The 18829-nt window shown below is 39.2% G+C and overlaps 1 protein-coding gene across 1 annotated transcript in view; it reads left to right on the forward strand.

Moving 5' to 3' along the window:
• Nucleotides 1–18829, forward strand: part of AP2A2 (adaptor related protein complex 2 alpha 2 subunit) — a 59838-nt gene that overhangs the window by 615 nt on the left and 40394 nt on the right. Inside the window, exons 2-3 of the mRNA XM_019471199.1 lie at nucleotides 12–225; nucleotides 13773–13841. Of these exons, the coding sequence (XP_019326744.1) occupies nucleotides 12–225; nucleotides 13773–13841 (283 nt within the window). The remainder of the gene's footprint in view (nucleotides 1–11; nucleotides 226–13772; nucleotides 13842–18829) is intronic.

Below are 18829 nucleotides of genomic sequence, written 5' to 3' on the forward strand. Positions count from 1 at the left end.
GCTGCCCGGAGTGCGCCTGCTTCACGAACTGGCGCCGCGCCTTGGGGGGCGGAGGCGGCGCGGCGGGGGGTGGGGGTAGCTTAAGGCTTTTGGCTGTGGGTTTGGGTTGGTTTGTGCGTTTTGGGTGGATTGGTTGGGGTATTTCACTCCTTTCCTCCCCCCCCGCCTGTGCGGAGGGGCGCTGGGTGTTGTGGTCGCTGCCCCGGCGGAAGAGGGTGCCGAGAGGTTGGTGTCCGCCGTCGTCATTGTTTATAAGGCGCGGGAGCGAAGCCGGCGTGTATTCGGGGTGCGGGTGGGTTTGTGGCGGGGGACAGAGGAGCCTGTCTCGCCCCCCTCTACATCCGCGTGCGGGCGAGCCGGCGTGTATTCTCGGGGTGCGTGGGTTTGTGGCGGGCCAGAGAGAGGCGTCTCTGGTCTCCTTCCAAATCCGTGAACGGCTTTCAATTCAAAACGTCACTGATGGAAAGCAGGCCTCTGTAAGGGTGCCTGCGAGCAGGGCCTTCTGTGGGTATGCCTAGGCTTGGCTTAAATTGGCTTTAAAACTCTGCTTGGACAGAAATCGGCTCTTAGGATCTGTGTAATTTAAAATGGGATGGAGAGGGGTGCGAGTAAGTCTCCCCCTGAGGGAAGAGGGGGGAGCATGATTGTGTGTGTGCAGGGCAGAGAGGAGGAGTACAAATCTGCTGCTGCTTGGTGTCGGGGGGGAAAGGTGTACGTCTGGGGGCACACCTCAGTGCTCAGCTCTTCTTTTCGACTGAGAATTGCATGTGATAGCAGTTTAATATTAATCTGAGTTAGAGATCTAAGTGTATGATGTGGCAGGAATTGCCTGGGGAAGGGCTAAGGTCACTGTGGTTGGTGTGATGAAACAGCTCTATTTTGTCCACCTGTGTGTCTCTGTAGATTACTTGAGGCTACTTTAAAAGCAATGGCAGTAAGGTTTCCTCTCTAACAGATGAAAGTGGATTTAGAGAATTTTTTGATGCAAATTATGATGATCTGACTAGGCTTGTATTGGGATAACCACATGGTCTTGGAAAAATCTTAATGTTGATGACTTCTAATACAAAAAGCTGGGGAGAAAATTATACTGATAAAATGAGACCATTTAAATACAGAGTTTCCTTAAACTAAATTCAGGTGATTTGGACTTCTAGCCATGTAAACAGGGGCTTTGTATGTAAAATTCAAGGTTGTTAATCTTCCTTACAGCAGAAACCATCTCAATGTTTTTTCAGAACGGAGTTGCAGGTCCTTAAGAGGACCTTCAGACCTCACTCTTGTATGTGTAGAAGGCAGCTTATAAAATGTTTTGTATCAGTTCAAGGTTACGTGAATGGTCTTGTGCTTTGTCTGGTTGGCCCAGCTATTTACTGAAAATTTGCCAGTGCCTTGGTATTCTATGCAAGCTGCATGTGTAACATGGTTTCATGTGGTGTCATCGCATTTAAGACTTGCTGTTGTATCTATTTTTTTAATTATTGTTTTCATTCATTTAGCTAGATGTAGTATGACTTTATTCTAAGATGTCTCTTAAGTCTTCCAGTTGGTTAACACATTTGTCCACTCTTGTTTTTAGTGGAATTCGGTAGAAGGGAATACAAGAGAAACATTCAAGCTCTTAGGTTCCTAACCTATGTTTAGAGATGTGGAATAACAAGACTTAAGGTAGTAGGATAGAACAGATTAACTACTGATTTCCCCACAAGCTTGCCAGTGCGTAGGCAGTGTGGGAACTCTGATGGAACAACTACCTCTCTGTCTAGATTGGACAACAAACCTCTCATGCTCTCAGTGTCTGCGAGAGTGACAAAGATGTAACTTGCTTGTGAAACAAAATGTTAACACTTTCACTGTCTAAACAAATACTGATGTTTCTCCAGTGTCTTGTCCCTGTCCAGACAGCTATTTGGGAGCTGTAATTACTTTTGTATCTTTCTCATCTTCACGATGAAGAAAGTAACTACATCTTCCAAATAGCTGTGAAAGAGCTGATAGTTCCTATCACCTGATAGTAGGTGATCTATGCAGCTTCCAAATAGCTGTCTAATGGCATTTGAATCTTTTTCCTTTAAGGGAGCTCCAAGTGTTGCCAGCTAACCATGGGCTGGTGTACACTGACTAAGATTCCCAAAAATACTTGAGAGCACTCTCTAGAGACTGTGCTTTGCAGGCACTGGTATTGGCTTAAGTTCTGTCTTTCCCTCTTCAAAGTGAGGAGCTAGACTTTTGTCAAGAACAAAAAGTAACAGCTGTTTAGGTGAACAGAATCTTTGGACTTGTAAATCTAAGAAAAATCCTGTTCTGAAATGGGAGGGAAGCTGGACACCAAGTGCAGCTCTTAACTTCTGCTTCTAGCCCTGAAGTTGGACTAAATATCTGACAGTTGCACTGATGTGCAAAATGCCTGCTGGCATTCTGAATTTCAGTCTTAATTTTGGCTTTGTTGGACTCATTTATCTCTTTGTAATACTACCATAAGGGCCTGATGTTTTTAGTTTGCCTACAGCCCTTCCAGATTATGAGTAGTGTTGAAACATGGTGTGTGTGTTTTTTCTGAAAGATTTTGTACAGATAAGGAATCTGCATTATAGATGTTGCTGAAAAATGAAAATGCAGTTTTGTGCTAACTGTGCTCAGGTGGATGCACAGCGTGTGATTTCAAGGTAATAAAATAACCTAAACTTCAGGGGGATACTTATGTAAGTTTAGACTGTCTACCTTTGGATGCTTAATCTTCTTATATCAGGTCTTATTTCTTGGGTATTTGTACCTACAGTGTCTGCAGCGCTAAATAATGCATCATTCTCTTACAAGTTTATTATATTACTGATTTGGGAGTGATGTTTGTCTTGCCTGTCTGTTTTTACCAGTCTGTTACAGGCTTCAAAAAAGTCTTACTTGATAACAATTTTCAATACTTACAACTCTAGTTGATTGTGAGTGAACAAACAGCTCACATTGCCAGTCTGTCTTTAATAGTTAAAAGGTTGGTTGCCACTTCTGTGTTGGTTAGGCATATTTTTTGGTACTTTGTTATCTATTAAACTTCTTCATCTGTGTGTTAAATGCTTCTGTGCCACATAGGACTTTGAATATAAGAATTACTTTCTATGTGACTTTCAAGAAATCAGCATATTTTAAGCAGACTTCTTAAAGTCTGTAAAGCTTTTCATAAAAAAAAGCATACTACTTGTAGCAGCAATTGTAAAATATTTTAAGGGGCAAAAGTGCTTCTTAATGCTTTGACTTTAGTCTCTGTGAAACTGTAATATTGAGTGACTTTTTGAAAGTGAAATGTTCTTTATTCACACAAATATAAAGTGAATTTTCAAAACCCGATAGTATAAGAAAATGAATTATCCTGCAGTTCCTGATAGCTCTCCAGAATTTTGTTTCAGGGCAGCTTCTTGTTGTAGGCTCTGTATTTTGCATATAGAGGTCCTAGTGCAGATGGCAGGAAAAAGAGTTTTAAAGAAAATAACCCTTTTCGATGGCTGACAACTTGCCAGTAGATGTATGTGCTTTTCTAGAAACTTGCTCAGTTGGATTGTTTTATAACATATATGAAATTGTACAGCAAACAGCTTTTTAGCTTATCTTCTAGACACCAGAGAAGAGACAAGAAATCTATAGATTGAAAGCTGAACTGAAGTACTTGGTTAAGATAGCCCAGTTAATTAGCACTTAGTTAATGTGGCCCACTGAGAAAATAATAAGGCATGGCTATGCTGTAAAATAGATTGTGGTGGTAGTGGAGCTGGAAAGCTCTGAATCCTGTGGTTTGGTGAAGTGCCATCCAGACTTAGGAGTTCAGGTCAGGAAGAGTCCTTGTCACTGCTTGGATGAAGTGCCTCATGAACTAAAACCCAACAAGATCCTCATGTGTTATAAGCATATGGACTCCTGCAAGAAATACTTATTCTTAAATAATATGTTAAATCTTTTTTTGTGTGTGTACTGCAGAGCTGCTGAAGTGATTTGGCTTATGCAAGATGGTGCTTTATAAACTCTCCAGCTGTCTTAGCTGACAGATCATTAAGAGTCTGTTTTCGTTTTTTTGAGAATAGCTCTATGTTTCTGGTGATGAAGTACTTTTGTTTGTCACTCAACCTGTTCTGTTGCAACAACAGTATTATCTGCTATTTACCCTGAAAACTAGGAAAGCTTACTTTTCTCCTTTCTTTTGGAGGTGGTAGTGTAGAAATACTTTCTATTACAATATTAAGTGTACTACTGGTAACCCCCTCCACTGTAAAATCAGGAAGTCATCTACTCTTGGGTTGTTGAAATGGGTCTACACAGAGGCAAAAGCTGCTTTTGCCACAGGCTTGGAGGACAAGACAGTTCTTCATTTCCCTCGCTACTTTAGATAACTGTCTTACCTTTTCAGTGTCACCTTAAAAGTTGGACAAAAGGAGGAAGGATTCCTTCAGTTTGTTCTCCAAATGTTTCCATATATGTTCTGTTCCAAGGTAATGTTCCTTTCTCCTCAGGCTATATTTTTTTCCTTAAATAAAACCCAACAGATGTATTAAACAAAGGTCTATCTCTTCTCATAGAACTTAATGTATTAATTCTTCTTTGTACTGGACAGCAAGAGTGTCCAGAGGCTGAAGCCTCTTGAAGTCTGACTTCAGTAGCTTTGCTTTGCATCACTGAATTGGGCCTGGTGCATCAGGTTACGGATAAGCGAGTGGGGTTAAAAAAGGCTGGTTCATGAAATTCATCATATGATGATCACCCTTTTGACTGGATGGTAGATAATGGAGTGCATTACCTGTGTATGTGGGAGGGGCATGCACATGAATTAAATGACCACGTGGGTATGTATAGAGTTATTTGTTCTCTGTGAGAACAGCCACACAGTGAAACAAACTTCACATAGGGTGAGCTGGGCACCTACAGCTTGTTTTAGTGCTATATGTCAGTAATATAGCTTTCAGTGTGTAGGCTAAAGCTACTGCATTGCTCCTCTGAGGTGTAGGTTCTCATTTATATTGTGTATATTTTAAAGTAGGACTTGAGTTACTTCTGTAGACAGTCCATGACTCTTCTTTATTTGTATTCTTAGATTACTTATCTCTCTGAAGAAATTTGAAGGCAAGGTATCTTGATTTGCTCAACTATTTCTCTTGCGAGGCTATGGCCACTCATCTAATATGGACAGTTTCTGGCCTGAAAAAACGCTAAGAGCTTGCTGCTTAGAGCTATAATAAGCATTAAGTCTTGCATCACTTGCTACTATTTGCAGGAGAGTGATTTAAGGAAAACACAATTAGCATGAGATTAATCTGAGGAGGATGTGTAAATGAAACTAGTGTTCTACCTGCGGCCTCTCTGTCTTAGCTTTCTTGTGGTCATACCATGGAACTCTTGAGGGGCTGGGTTTTTTGTTGGTGTTTTTTTTTTGGTTGGTTGGTTTTTACACTTGTTTGAATTTGTGTATGTTTGGCTGAGAAAAGAGGAGAGTAGGTAAAGATGATAATTAATAGATGAGAGGTAGTAAAGAGCTAGAACCTTTCATGTGACATCCAATCTCTCCATTAGAGACATTGGAAAATGTAACTTCTGCTGAATTTGAAATCCTTTGGATAAAGGCTGCCCATCAGGACTGGTAAGAGGAAGTTAAGGACTATTGCAGAGACTATTACATATCTGCATCAATCAATGATCTCATAGGATATTTTTTTTAAGGTCCCTGAAATAGTAGTTTAGAAGTGATAGTTAAACTAGGAGACTTTGGATAAGTCTCAAACTGTTCCTCTATTATTTGCATGTCAGCTAAGGTAGAAGAGAGTCCACAGTGACTTGTACTAAATCAGTGCAAATACTGCTTTACCCTGTTGAAGGGAGTGTGACTGTACAGTGTGAAAATACTGTTCAAGGAAATGACTACTTAAATGCTGCTCAGTCAAGGAAGGAGGAAGAGCTGCTTTATGTAGTAGCCTAACCTTGCACTTCTGGTTTTGCTATCTTCTTAGCTTAAAGCTTCTCTTTTGTCAACTAAACTGCCAAATAGATGTTCTATATGTCATAAGATCACTCAAATGAGATTCCAGTAAACTTTCAGTTCATTTGGGGAAAGATCTGGTCTTAAGCTAGATGCTATTACCTAGTTACTCATCAAACTCTTTCATAGTTTGAGCTGTACTGCTTTTCTTAACTTGTGGTGCCTAGTTAGAAAGAAAAAAAAATCCACGGTAGACACCTAAAATTATTAAACTTGTATTAAATTGCTGCAATTAGAGTGTCTGAATTGTGATAGGATTTGGAAGCTGCTGTGTGCTCTTTCACATTTATTTCCCTTCCCTTATGAGGGCAAGGAGTTAATGATTACTAGATTACAGTAAAGCCTGTGACTCCCTGCTGTTTCATGAGAAGTGTTGTTACAGGGGCAAATCTCTAGCAGCATACTGGATGAAGAAGTCAGTTCTGTGGATAGCAGTTCACTTACTGTGCAAAATATTAGAAAATGTACACTACAGGGTTCTTAAATATGATCAGTAGGTCACTGATCTCTTTGTCTGTAGTAATGGATATCTAATCACAACAGGATATTCCAAGGAACAACAATCTTCAACTGCCTTTGTGCCATTCATGATCTTCAACATGATAGACAGGCAGTTCTTTCCTCTGATCAAACATATCTTGTGAAAGGACAGCATGCACTCATGTTTTTGTTCATAACAGGATGTTAATACATCATTAAGCAAAAAGCTTCTTGTTCTGCAGCCTTGAACTGGTCAACTTCTGAACAAAACTGAAGCCATATTAGTGTCTTGTGAAGGTACAGTATTTTATAGTAGTTTCTTTGGATTAGTTGCACAGTGAGTTTGTAAACAGTAGGACCACTATCCTCCTTCAGACATACTCAGGTGGACCTGGAACTTAGACCTTGATTGTAGTACTCTAGATAGTTTAGCCAAATAAAGGAATTTACACAGACAAACTTGCATAATGTGAGGGCAGGCGTACAGCAAACAGACCGCTAATGTACTGCTATGTAACCTGCCTCCCTTTTGGCCCTCTTGCCTGCTGTGCTGAATAACCAGCTGAGAGATTAGGGAGAGGTGGAGGATGGATTTGGTGTTTTACTTCATGGAGCTAATGATCTGCATAGCAAATGGCTAATCTATACTCTAGAGCTGTAACATGAGTATCTGCCCTGCTGGCAGGTAAAAGTAGTGGTTTAATTTACTGATACGAGATGTAAATACTATAAAAGCTCTTTCACAAAGGCAAGCATAGATGCACTGATTACTTTTACATGAATATTTTCCTATAAGTATTTGCACCATTTTTATTGTAGAGATGCTTGTGTTTGTTTTGATTTGGGCCCCTTCTTTCAACCAGTTTCTTTCTCTGTCCCCTGACAGCAGGGTTTAAGAATGCAGAGTAGTCTTAGCATCATGCTTGTAAGCTGGTCTAGCAATAGGAAAGGCAAGTGGGTAATTTGATTGCTTTATGCCAACTAAAGTGTGTTTGGACGGTGAATGTGGTGAACTTGCTCTCTACCTGATCATGTATTCTGCTGGCATTATCACTTGTAGTAAAGCTGGTATGACTTAGCCTTTGGTTATTAAATAAACCAATTTTGCTTTTGGCTGTTTAGCTCCCTAACTGACCTCCAGCAGTACAAAGTAGTAGCAGTAATGTGTATGCCAGGAGGAGAGCAGTGCTAAGGAACGGTCTGGAGTTGTTGTCTTTTCAGAAGTATAGTCTTGAATCAAACTGATTACAAAACTGTATCAACGTATTTTGCTGAAGGGAAGCTAGTAGCGGTTTGGCTGTGGTGTCTCTCCCACCTAACTCACCAATCAGTTTAGATGCTCTTAATGTAGAGGCTAATGAGAACATAACAAAACAGAAAAATTCTTATGTTTGGAAAACAATGACTTGCAGGGCTCAAGGAAAACATCTAACATCTTTAAAATTGAGAATTTATCTTTTGTGTAAGAACTTTGTTCTTCCGAAGTAGATGTTCCTAGCCACTACGGAGTTCAGAGGAGAAACTGCTACTCTTAGCCTTGGCAGTATTTGTATCACTGCTCTCCTAAACAGAAAACTGGAGTTGTCTTGTCTTCAAGGCCTGTTTGATAATTGAATGTGAACAGAGAGGCATGTTCTCTTAGACAAATGGTAGTGCCACAAATAGTAGCTGACATTACTGCTTGCCTTCAAGAAGCATGACCGAATGCTGGCAAGCTTTTTCTTCTGCTAATAGAGCCTCCTACCCAACATGCTTTATAGTTCTTCACACTAATAATGGCATATCTATAATCATAGGATTGTCAGATGGCTCCAGGGCAAGTAAGGCTAAGAGGTAACACAATGCAACAGTTCTAACCTGTGCATAAATTCAAAATAAATGAGTTATTGGGTGGGCTCAATTACACCGGCTGCTGGCCATAAGCAGATTGGAGGCAGATGAGTACTGGGAACATCTAAACTTTTGTAAAGCAATTTTTTTGCTTTAAATGTTGTCAATACACCTGTCTCTCAAGAACTTGCCTGCAGAAATCTACTCTGCTCAGTATTTTTGTAGGCACTTGTATAGAACAAGTACTTCTCTGTTCCTTTGGGAAATAAATGTGTAGACTTGGTCAGAAATATACTGGACTCTAAATGGTTTGTATGAAGCTAAGAACTTGTAGCAGTTCTAGTTAATCAGCACGGATGTGCTTTGTGCCTCAAACTTGGCTTAGGAAGTCTACGGTTAGTATAGCAACAAGTTAATCCTGATGGAGCAGGTCACTGTCTAAGCCAGCCACAAGCAGCCCACTAATTCCAACCTTGAAGCACTCACTCAGTCTTGCAACCCTGCTGCCAAGTTAGTATTAAGGTATGTCAGATGTTCTCCTCAAATGAATGGACTTAACAAATCCCTTTCCTGTAACTTCTGTTTTCTCATTCTTCTGTAGATTGTAATGCAAAACTCCAAACTGAGATATGGAGGTGTTATTTATGCAGTACTGAAGCTCTGACTGTAGCTTGGATTACTGGGAGACTTAAGAATAGTAATTGGTTCTCTGAAGAGCTGGATAACTTTTGATGTTCACTAGTCCATCTTTGTTAAACAAGATGGTAATTAAAGATAATAGTGCACTGCAGACTAAATTTATCTTGCCTGATGAAGGCAGTAGGCAGCACAGTGGAGTCTGAAGCCTGGCAAACTGCCAAATATGAAGTAATTGCTCATAAGCACCTTGGACAATGTTGTGGCTGGGTGTCTGTTTGCTTGGGTACTCATCTTGGAGAAGACTAACAGCAGTCATATACTAGGGCTGTGAGGCTATAAACAGTATATGTCTTTTCTGCAAAATAGCCAGCCAAGACTTACTGGCTTGCAATCATGTCTTTTAATAACTTGTTATGGATATTTAATCATAGTCTTGCTAAACTGGAAAAAGCCTGAATAAATGAAAGTGAGAAGGATGTAGTCTGAACTGATGTGGAACGTAATCTTGTGCTCTGACTTAAATACTGTCCTACCCATCATTTTGTATACATGACATGACCTTTATTAAGCCTCTCCAAGTTGAATAGCTTGGCTGCAGCACGTTTTGTTGGCATACAGCTCTGATTTCTTGAAACTGTGAGCTGTGTAATAGCCTGGAAATGAGGCGGAGCAATTGCCTTTGCAAGCTTTGGAATGTAAGCCTCTAGTTCTGCAGCACAGCACTCCTTCAGCTGTCATCAGTAGTGGTCTGGTCTTCCTTTTTAACCATCCTTAAGGTTACTTAAGTATTTCTAGTGACGGTAAAAATCAAATACGCATGTAGAAATTCTTCAGTGAGTGTTACCATGGCTGAGTAATGTGATGAAAACTTCTCAGTTAATCAAACACATTTTCTTTAACAGCCCCTGCTGCTGCCTGCCCCTCCCCTCCCCCTGCTTAGTGGGACAGAAGATCTAGCTAAAAATTGGTTTTTGATACTTCCCCCCCCGCCCCGTACATGGAACAAACTGAAACTACCTGTGGCTGTGAGGTTTTGTTTTGCTTTGTCATCTTCTAATGTAAACAATAACAAGTTTGAATAAGGTTACCATGCAATATAACTGCTGGAGTTCAGGAAACTTGTTTTTAGATACTTCAGCTTTGTTTTAACTGATGAGTTATCCTAAGCATTATTATGTGGCTGTCCTCAGTGACATTTAACACCCAATGTGCTAGTGCTGCTCTCTAAAACTGCAGTTTCAGGCATGTATAGACTGTAATCAGTAATAAGGAGACAACTTAATCATTCAACTTGATTTCCAATGTATGGAGTTAAGCTTTTATCACTAGCTAGTTGCTATGCTATTTATGTTTAGTCAAGGTCTAGATGAGATTATATACTGCATTCAAAATAGAACAGCCTGAAGGAATTATTCAAAACAGGCTTTGTTCATATGCTATGCAAGTTTTTAACTTTGAGAGAATAAACCTTCAGATGTAAATTTGCTGTTTAATATGGGTGTTACTGTCAACTCACTGCTACAGCTGTGTACACAGGGGATGGGATTTTGATTTTTTGTGTTGCTGAGGCTGCAATCTATTTCTACAAAAGGTGCTGACTTCACAAATTCCTGAAGTATTTTAGTCAGGCTTCCCTTAATGCTCTGTTGCTTGCTTAGGGCACAAAGAACACAGTTTCTAGCAGTAACTGATAATCTGCAAGCATAATGGGTAGATAATGCTGCTTGAAATGTTTGCTGAGAGGTTTTGGTGATATAAGAAAAATGACAGCTTTGATTTTATCTTGGGTTAAGAAAAACTGGCTGAGATACACTTACTCTTGTTTTCCCCTTCCTCCCCCATTTTTAACGTCAGTGATTATTGCCACGCTTGTTGAGGTTAGAGAAACAATTGCTAATAATTCAAAGTATATATTGCAATGTGCTTTCCTTACAAACAGACCCTAAAGATTTAGAGCAAGGACCTAGCTTCCAAACTTGGGTAACTAAATATCCTACTCATGTTAGCAATATCCCAGACTGAGGTCAATGTTCTCTGTCCCGTTATTCTAAATGAAGTACAAAATCTCCAGACTTGGTGGTAACATTTTAATGAGATGTGTTCTTCACTTGGTAAAAGGGAAAAGAAATTAATAGTTTTAGAAATTAAAATTTTCATCTGGAGCAGATGAATTACTGTAAATAAGGGAAATGTTTTCAAGTCTTTAAAAAGACTGCTAATGTGGTAGCTTAGCAAAATTGGGAGTGCTGTTTATTTACATAAACACTTGCACCCTTTTGGCATATGTTACTGTGGCCCTCTGTTTGTAGAGTATGGACCCAGGAGCAAAAGACTTGCTTCAGTCTAGTAGTGAATTCCTAATGCTGGCAAGTAACTTAGACATGAACACTTGAGTATCTCTGCCATGTGCACAGGACAAATAATCTAATCCAATTAAGACAAATCTAAAATCTGTAATAGAAGACACTCAAGCCTTAGATTTTACGAGCTGCTGCTTATTTATACAGTAAATAGTGTTACTGCTTTAAAACCAGCTTACTTTAGGTTGGTAAGTTAAATTAGAAGAAAACTTACAACATGTTGCATGATATATTAGTGAAAACTGGTTAAATCTTGTGATCCCAACAGATGCATCTTAAACTGAAGGAAGTACTCTCTGATTTCTAGCCTTGTCGTTCCAGAAGCTAACTGGAGTTTCTAGGTCAAATTAAAACTGTGGACATACCTCCTGCTTTATCTGAAAACCAAGATGCGTACAGATAGCAACTACAATTTATGTTTCAGAACAGGTATCGTGAATTCTTGACCACTGAAAATGCTTAATTTCTTAAAAGCAGTAAGTGGATGAGTAGGTACAAGTAGTTTTTCAGGGTTGGGTATGGTGGAAGTTGGGTGGTTTTTTGCCATGTGGAGTGCCTGCCAAGGCACCCTGCACTTCAGTCTTTTGAGCACTGCCCGTTATAAAACAGTGTTGTAGAATGGAAAAATTCCATTTTAAGCAAATCTGTAGGCATTTTGTTAAAAGGACAAGGCAAACCAAAGTAGTTGCTTCTATTTTGGGCCTAACTTGTTTCCATTTGTACAGTGTGCTAGTCTTGCTATGTGTCTTTACTCTTGTGGCCATTATTATAGGCATATTAATATAAACCAGTTTTCTGCATCTTATGCAAGAGTTGGTTTTGGAAGTGCATGCCTTCAGTTTCTTTTTTTGAGTCTAAATCAAGAAATTACAAAATTTGGATTAATTTGTATTTGGCGTGGGATTCCCTTATACTTTAAACACTTTGCTATTAATCTATCCTGAGGCACTTGTTTCCTTGAGTTAATCACCTTTCATCTGGCCTGCTGTCAGATCATCTTTGGAATGGTAAAGGAGTGATTAACAGTCACTGGGTGACACAGGAGGCTTGGACATACAAATGTAGTAGGATGTTTAAATGCTGTGAGTTGTTGCTTTGCTTATGTGGAAGAAAGGGGTGAGATCGGAGGTGCTTCAGAATGCTGGTCCTGATCTGCTCTTCAAGCCTTGTCACGTACCATCCTTGCACTGACATAGCTGTAGTCATGATGGGAGTGGTGTTGGGGAAAGTGGAGTGTGAAAGCAGGGCATCTGATCCCCACTAGTCATACGGTTGGACCATTTTCAAGCAGGGCCAGGAAACTTTTATTCATAACCTTGTAGCTAAATATACATGATGAAGAGTAAAGGAAGCTGTCTTTTTCTGCTGCTAGTTGATGTTTTGGAAACTGCTTGAAAGTTTGAGTAGGTACAGGTCTGAATTTCCAACACAACTAGATGGCCAGTTCTGCATTGCTGAAGTCGACTTCGTTTGCTTCTCTCAAACTTCAAGCAACTGAATATAATGCCCGAGTTGGATATTTTACCCTACCACGCTCACTCATGTAGGAGATAATGGATCCAGATCTCTATAGAATCTCAATCACCAAAAACTAAAATGCTAAAGAGTAATAAGCAGCTTTGGTTTGGACAATGCAAGTACCACTTGAATTATCAAGCTTGCATTATCAGAATTTAAACTGCACCTTATTTCTCTGAAAATCTAACTTGAATTGGCACTAGAAATCCTAATACCTATTCTTGGAATCAAAAGTTGATATGAAATATAAACTGTGCTGAGAAGCCCAAGGTGGTGAAGTCACCTAATAAAATCTGAATTTTAAATATTTCTCTTTTTTCAAGAGACTTTCATGGGGCATATTTAAAGTCTGAACTTACACACGTATCCTATCTGTCTGAGGTCTTTGGGCAACTTACAAGTTTACTGCTTTTCCTCTTCAGTGTCTGTTAAGAATGTTTTTAAAGCTGTTGAACTGAATGACCTTTCAGTAGAGAAGCAGGCTCATACTTAAGGTGAGGAATAACACAAGCTGTTTGTTTTATAAGATTGTGCTTAGGACACTCTTTCCTTCAGAGCACTGTCAACCTAGTAATAAAATGGGAAGTAAAATTCAGTTTTCTCTTGCCAGTTTAAGGAACAGAAAAACTGAAGCATTTGTGAAAGTCAGCAATAAAGGCATCTCAGATTAGATGGTATCAGTCGCATACAATTAAAGTCTGCAAAGCTTCTTGAAACAGGGAGTTCCTTTTAGCTTCTCAAATTCCCATATAAAGCAGTGCTTAAGTTACCTCTGTGATGTTTGCCTTCATCAGTCCTAGTACTGGAAAGGGAGAGTAATAATTTCTCCTGATGTTTGTATGTTCATACAGCACGGTTGAGTGGAAAGAAGCTTAGGGTGGCAGAGGGTGGTCCAAAGCACTGTATCCTCATGTGTGTTCTTTTGATTTCAGGCAAAAGTAAAGAAGCGGAGATAAAGAGGATAAATAAAGAACTAGCAAACATTCGGTCAAAATTCAAAGGTAAGCGACTTGATCATACTAAACTATACATATTTCCTCATATGACATTCTTCTATGGGTTTTTGTTTTGTTTTTACATGTTGAGACTTTTTTGTCAACTGCTGATGCAAGCAAAATGCTAGAGCAGGCTGTTAGAATAACTATTGAAAATGTTCTTCTAACTACAGAACTTCCTGACAGTTCTGTGATTCTTGGCCATAATAGAAGAAAACTCCCTCCTATATCAAAGAATTGAGCTACTGTTCACAAACTTTTTCTAATACTTTGCCTCTTAACCGTATGACTACTCAGCCTTGTTTTCTTCCAGAAGGCCATGAACTAGTTTGAAGAAATGTGTGGATGTAACTATTTTTAGTAAAACAAATCTGTTTAAAATTCTCTTCCCTCCCTCTGCCCTGACCCGCTCCCTCCCCCCCCCCCCCCCCCAACCCCTTTAGGAAGTAATGGGTTAGGCTGTCTTCTAGCAGAATTAAGATAAAAATGTGTAGTTGATGAAGCCATACATCTTGACCACTCCCATAGGCAACAGCAATACAAATTATTCATATGAAACAAGAGATATGCAGTGATTAATTCTATCCTCATGTGTTCCAAGAGGCAGTAATTTACTTTTAAACAACACATGGTAAAATTCATGTTGTAACTGTATTCAAGTTGTGTATGTGGCTTCAAATTTTAAAGATTCTGAGGAGTAGTTGAGATGCTTTTGAATGGAGTTCTACCAATAGTGGCTGGGGGAAACATTCTGTTTAAATAGATAGGGGGCTGTGTGTGTAGCTAGATAAGGCATTGCGGTGTGGAGGTTATATGTGGCTTTAGAATTTGCTGTATTCGGATTAAACCCATTCACCTTAATTATCTATTCTGACTTAGACTAGCGTATCTATTTGGAATACTCAGTGCATTAACAAAGCCTGAAATAACTTTCCTGAACTTCATAGGTATCTGTTGCTACTTTTTAAGTGGTATGTCTCTTAAAGGCATATGAAGACCTGCAAAAACTTGAGTGTCAACAACAGCTTAGAAGGGAAAAGTTGACCATAGTGCAAGACACTCAAAAGTTAAGAAATTTTTCTAAATGAGAAGCCATCACATGCCTCTGTGCTAACATTTTTCTCTTAAAAATTTCAGCATACTTTATCCAAATTGGTAACTTCAGTCGTAGGGTAACTGAGGAAATTTTAATGGCTATTTTTCTACGGTAAATATAAAAAGGAACTTCATTTAGTCACCTCTCTATACTGTCACATTGTTTTTCATTGCAAAGTTTCCATCTAACACTGATGTTGGTCTGATTTTTGCCAGAAGTAGCAGGCTTTGCATAGTCTGTCCTACAGACTATTCTCCATCACCCAATCCAAGTCTAAAACTTGTGTCCATTTTCCAGACAATGACCAGTAGATATTGCCTTCATGTACTAAGTATGCATGCACACTGAGCAACTAGCACATAGTTCAAGGGTCTACTAGAAACCTGCGTACAAGAGTAACAGCCATTTTTCTTAGTTCCAGCTGTATGATCAAAGTGGATCATCTTATTGCCTAGTAAATTTAAGCATAAAATTGCAACTTTCAAATAAAGCAGTTTAACCTCCAAGCAAGATCTATACTAGACAAATTAAGTATATCTTTCAGATAAAGAGACTGAGTTTAATTAAAAACTGTTTAAGAAGTTTCTGTACACTTAAGAAGTTAGTTGAAGTTTCATGTTACTTTATCTTTCAACTAATTTCACTGAGTTGATTAATCTGTAAGATACAGCCACAAAGACTGCTTGTTTTCTCTTGGTCCACATTTGTAAGACTACTTGCTGTCAAATACCAGCATTATTGGTTATCAGCTGTTGCTGAAATTCATTTCAGCATTTAAATTCTTTACTTAATTGTTTAGATGGGACAGGTTTTTCTAGAAAGCAGCATGTCACTTTCCCTATAGATACATTAACAGTTACTCCACCTATGCCCTTCTGTCATCAAGAACAACTAGAGATTAATGCGTAGCTGGAAACCTTGCTGCAGTCACACTAACACAGAAATCTAGTTCTTTCAGCAACTTCAGGCTACACCACCTTTTTTATCTTGATTTGGTTGATGGGCAAGCTTTTAGTTTGTTTGCAAAACCTAATCAATTTTTTACTAATGAAACTGGAAGCTTTCATGAGACTAAGTCTTCAGTTTGCAATGAAGGTCTGAAAACTTCAAAAAGCATAAAAAAAGTTGTCGAAGCTCCTGTAGAACTGTAGAACTTGCTGCCTACTGTATGTTCCAGTGTGCTTGAAGCATGAAGGAGGTTCTGTCAGACCTGCTCACCTCACTGCTAGAGTTAAACATGCTGTTGTAAAGGAATGCAATAAGGAATTGCAGAAAAGTTCATAATGGTTATTAAGGCTGTTTAAGTACTGACTTGCAGGGATATAGTCTAGTTCTTACTGTTTGGCTATAGTCAAATCCTATTAAGTAATCCTCTTTAGATAGGAACAGTTAGTATCTCACTTGCTGCTTACTAGGCCAAGTACTTATGTTTGCACCTGATGTGAAAAGCTTTAATCTACGAGCTGAAATGGGGAAGCTAGATTCAAACTTCTATTCCACATGAAGGCTAAGCATTCTAGAAAAAATGATGGCTTACATGTTTTGAGTAACACAGGTTAAACTCCATTTGGGTCCATCCGCACCCACTAACCTGCCTACTTCTGTAAACTTGTGAGTGTGAAAGAAGCAAATCTGTGAATTGTTTGGGTACCACAGCAATCAATGCAGCCTTTAAAATTAATGCTAATAATAATAATTATGCCTTCTGAGTGCACTTACTGGTAAAGTGTGATAAATCCTATGTGGGGATCACAGAATGAACACTGACACACAATTCAGTATTTTGTCAATGTCAGTCATCCTGAGTCTTGCCCTGTGAAGAGTCTATGAATGTGTATTCAGAAGGTTGCTAATACCATGTGTAGTAAAAGGCTGCCTAACACATGATAGAGCTAGTCTTCACTGTTCTTTTCTGAATGTCTTTATAAGAGCAGCAGTATAAGCCATATTAATAACTTCAAGAAAACTTGGCAGTAATGAAGCTCTAAGTGAACTGAATTCTGTCAGAGAATGCTATTCTGGTTAATATAGGTAGTTTGGTAGCTGTGTTGTATCACTGAGTAATCATAGGTTAAAGAGCTGCTGATGGCACAGTTCATAAAACACTGTTCAGTTCTGTTCCTCAGTTTTGCGAGGTATTTTGTGGCTTAAGTACAAAAATAGTTAAAAGTATGTGCACAGTAAATTCTTCTCTGGTTAATCATGATGCGGGGGAGAAATGATCATAGGAACCTCTGGCTGTGTAGAACCACGAATCAGGCAATGATCAGAGAATAGAGGTGCTTTCAGCAAAGTAGTCCAATAACTTTAGCCTTTGTACCTTGGATAGCATCCTTTAAGCACAGTTTAAATAGTTTTGAATAAATAGCAGTGTGCTCATTCAGTAGCTTGAGTGAAAGATGACTAAACCTTCCCATAAGCATGGCAACTGTATTACTGAATTTGTATGGATTTTAGGTGAAAAATCTTACTTAACTGAAGACAATAACTTGATGTAGCCTGAATGAAAACTAGACATAAATGTCACAATTTGGAAGCTGAGTTTGGACAACTTGTTGTATAACTGCTTGAGGCCTTGAGAGTGTGAGGAGGTGATAGCTGTGTATCTTTCTGCTGCAGTTGTTCTACATGGGCTTTGTGCTGCATGGTTCTTCCTTGCAGAAGGGCTGTATAAAAATAAACAGACCTTCATAATGCATTTTATTCTTGGTTTAAGTGGAGATAATTCAGTTGAACCCTGTTTCTTTTTATGTAGCTCTGACTTCTAAAAATGTTTTTAAATAGTTTGGATTTAGACAAATGTGTGACCGTGAACTTAAGATGGAGTCCCTTGCTAAATAATTATGGGGAGTACTGGTGCCCTGGGTTAACTACCTGGCTGACGATGCAGCTGTTGGACTGGCTGCATTGCTGTAACCAGGGGAAGGTCTGACTGTAAGAAGCAAGGCTGACAGTAGTGCCTCTTGACACAGATATGTTCTTGCTTGAGACTAGCATAAGAGACTGGTACACCACAAGTATTCTGTCCTTCCTCTGGACCTTTACTCTTGTCAGCATACTCTGTTGCAGTATCTAGACCCCCACCCCATGTAACTTGCAAGATATATTCTTACACTGTTACAGACAGAGGCTAAGTATTTTTACTTTTGTTCTATCATGCAAGTAGCTGGCAAGCCTGTTACCCACATTATGTTTGGGTAACCTGCTATTTAAAATACCCTTGTACTTAACAGGCTGGGATGAGGCTGCACATCTCTGGAAAAGCCATACTTTGTTGAACGGATGGAATGGGTTCTGGGTTCTGATCTGGCTTCTGTGCTCCAAGTTCAGAAGGAATCTAGAATCTCTGTACTTAAGGTGACTTTGTCTCTCGTTTCAGCATGAGGAAGCTCCATTGCTGAGGTCAGCGTGTCCTTGACGGTTGCTTTAAATGCTTCTGCATTAACTGAGATAAGATGCATGTAGTAGAGAGAAACTACACCAGTGTAATAAAGCAGAAGTTGTAGGAATTAACTATCGAGTGGCGAAATAGTATTCCTTTTGTTTTACGTGTTCAGACTGTAAGCTGATTTTGCTCCCATGCTTGAGCCAAACTAGAAGTCTGGCTGTCAGAGTAGTAATTGCTTTGTTAATGAATGAAAAAATATCCAGTTTATTAATTTGTTGCATCATTTTGATCTCAGAGCAGAATTTTGTGTACTAATGTGTCGTGGTTTAATTTCAGTTGGCAACTAAGCACCACGCAGCTGCTCGCTCACTCCCCCCCACCCGGTGGGATGGGGGAGAGAATTGGAAGAGCACAAGTTAGGAAAACTCGTGGGTTGAGATAAAAACAGTTTAATAATTGAAATAAAATGATAATAATAATAATATGATAATAATAATAATAATACACAAA

Source organism: Aptenodytes forsteri, unplaced genomic scaffold (genome assembly GCF_000699145.1).
Source record: "Aptenodytes forsteri isolate BGI_AS27 unplaced genomic scaffold, ASM69914v1 Scaffold17, whole genome shotgun sequence".
NCBI classification, from domain to species: Eukaryota; Metazoa; Chordata; class Aves; order Sphenisciformes; family Spheniscidae; genus Aptenodytes; species Aptenodytes forsteri.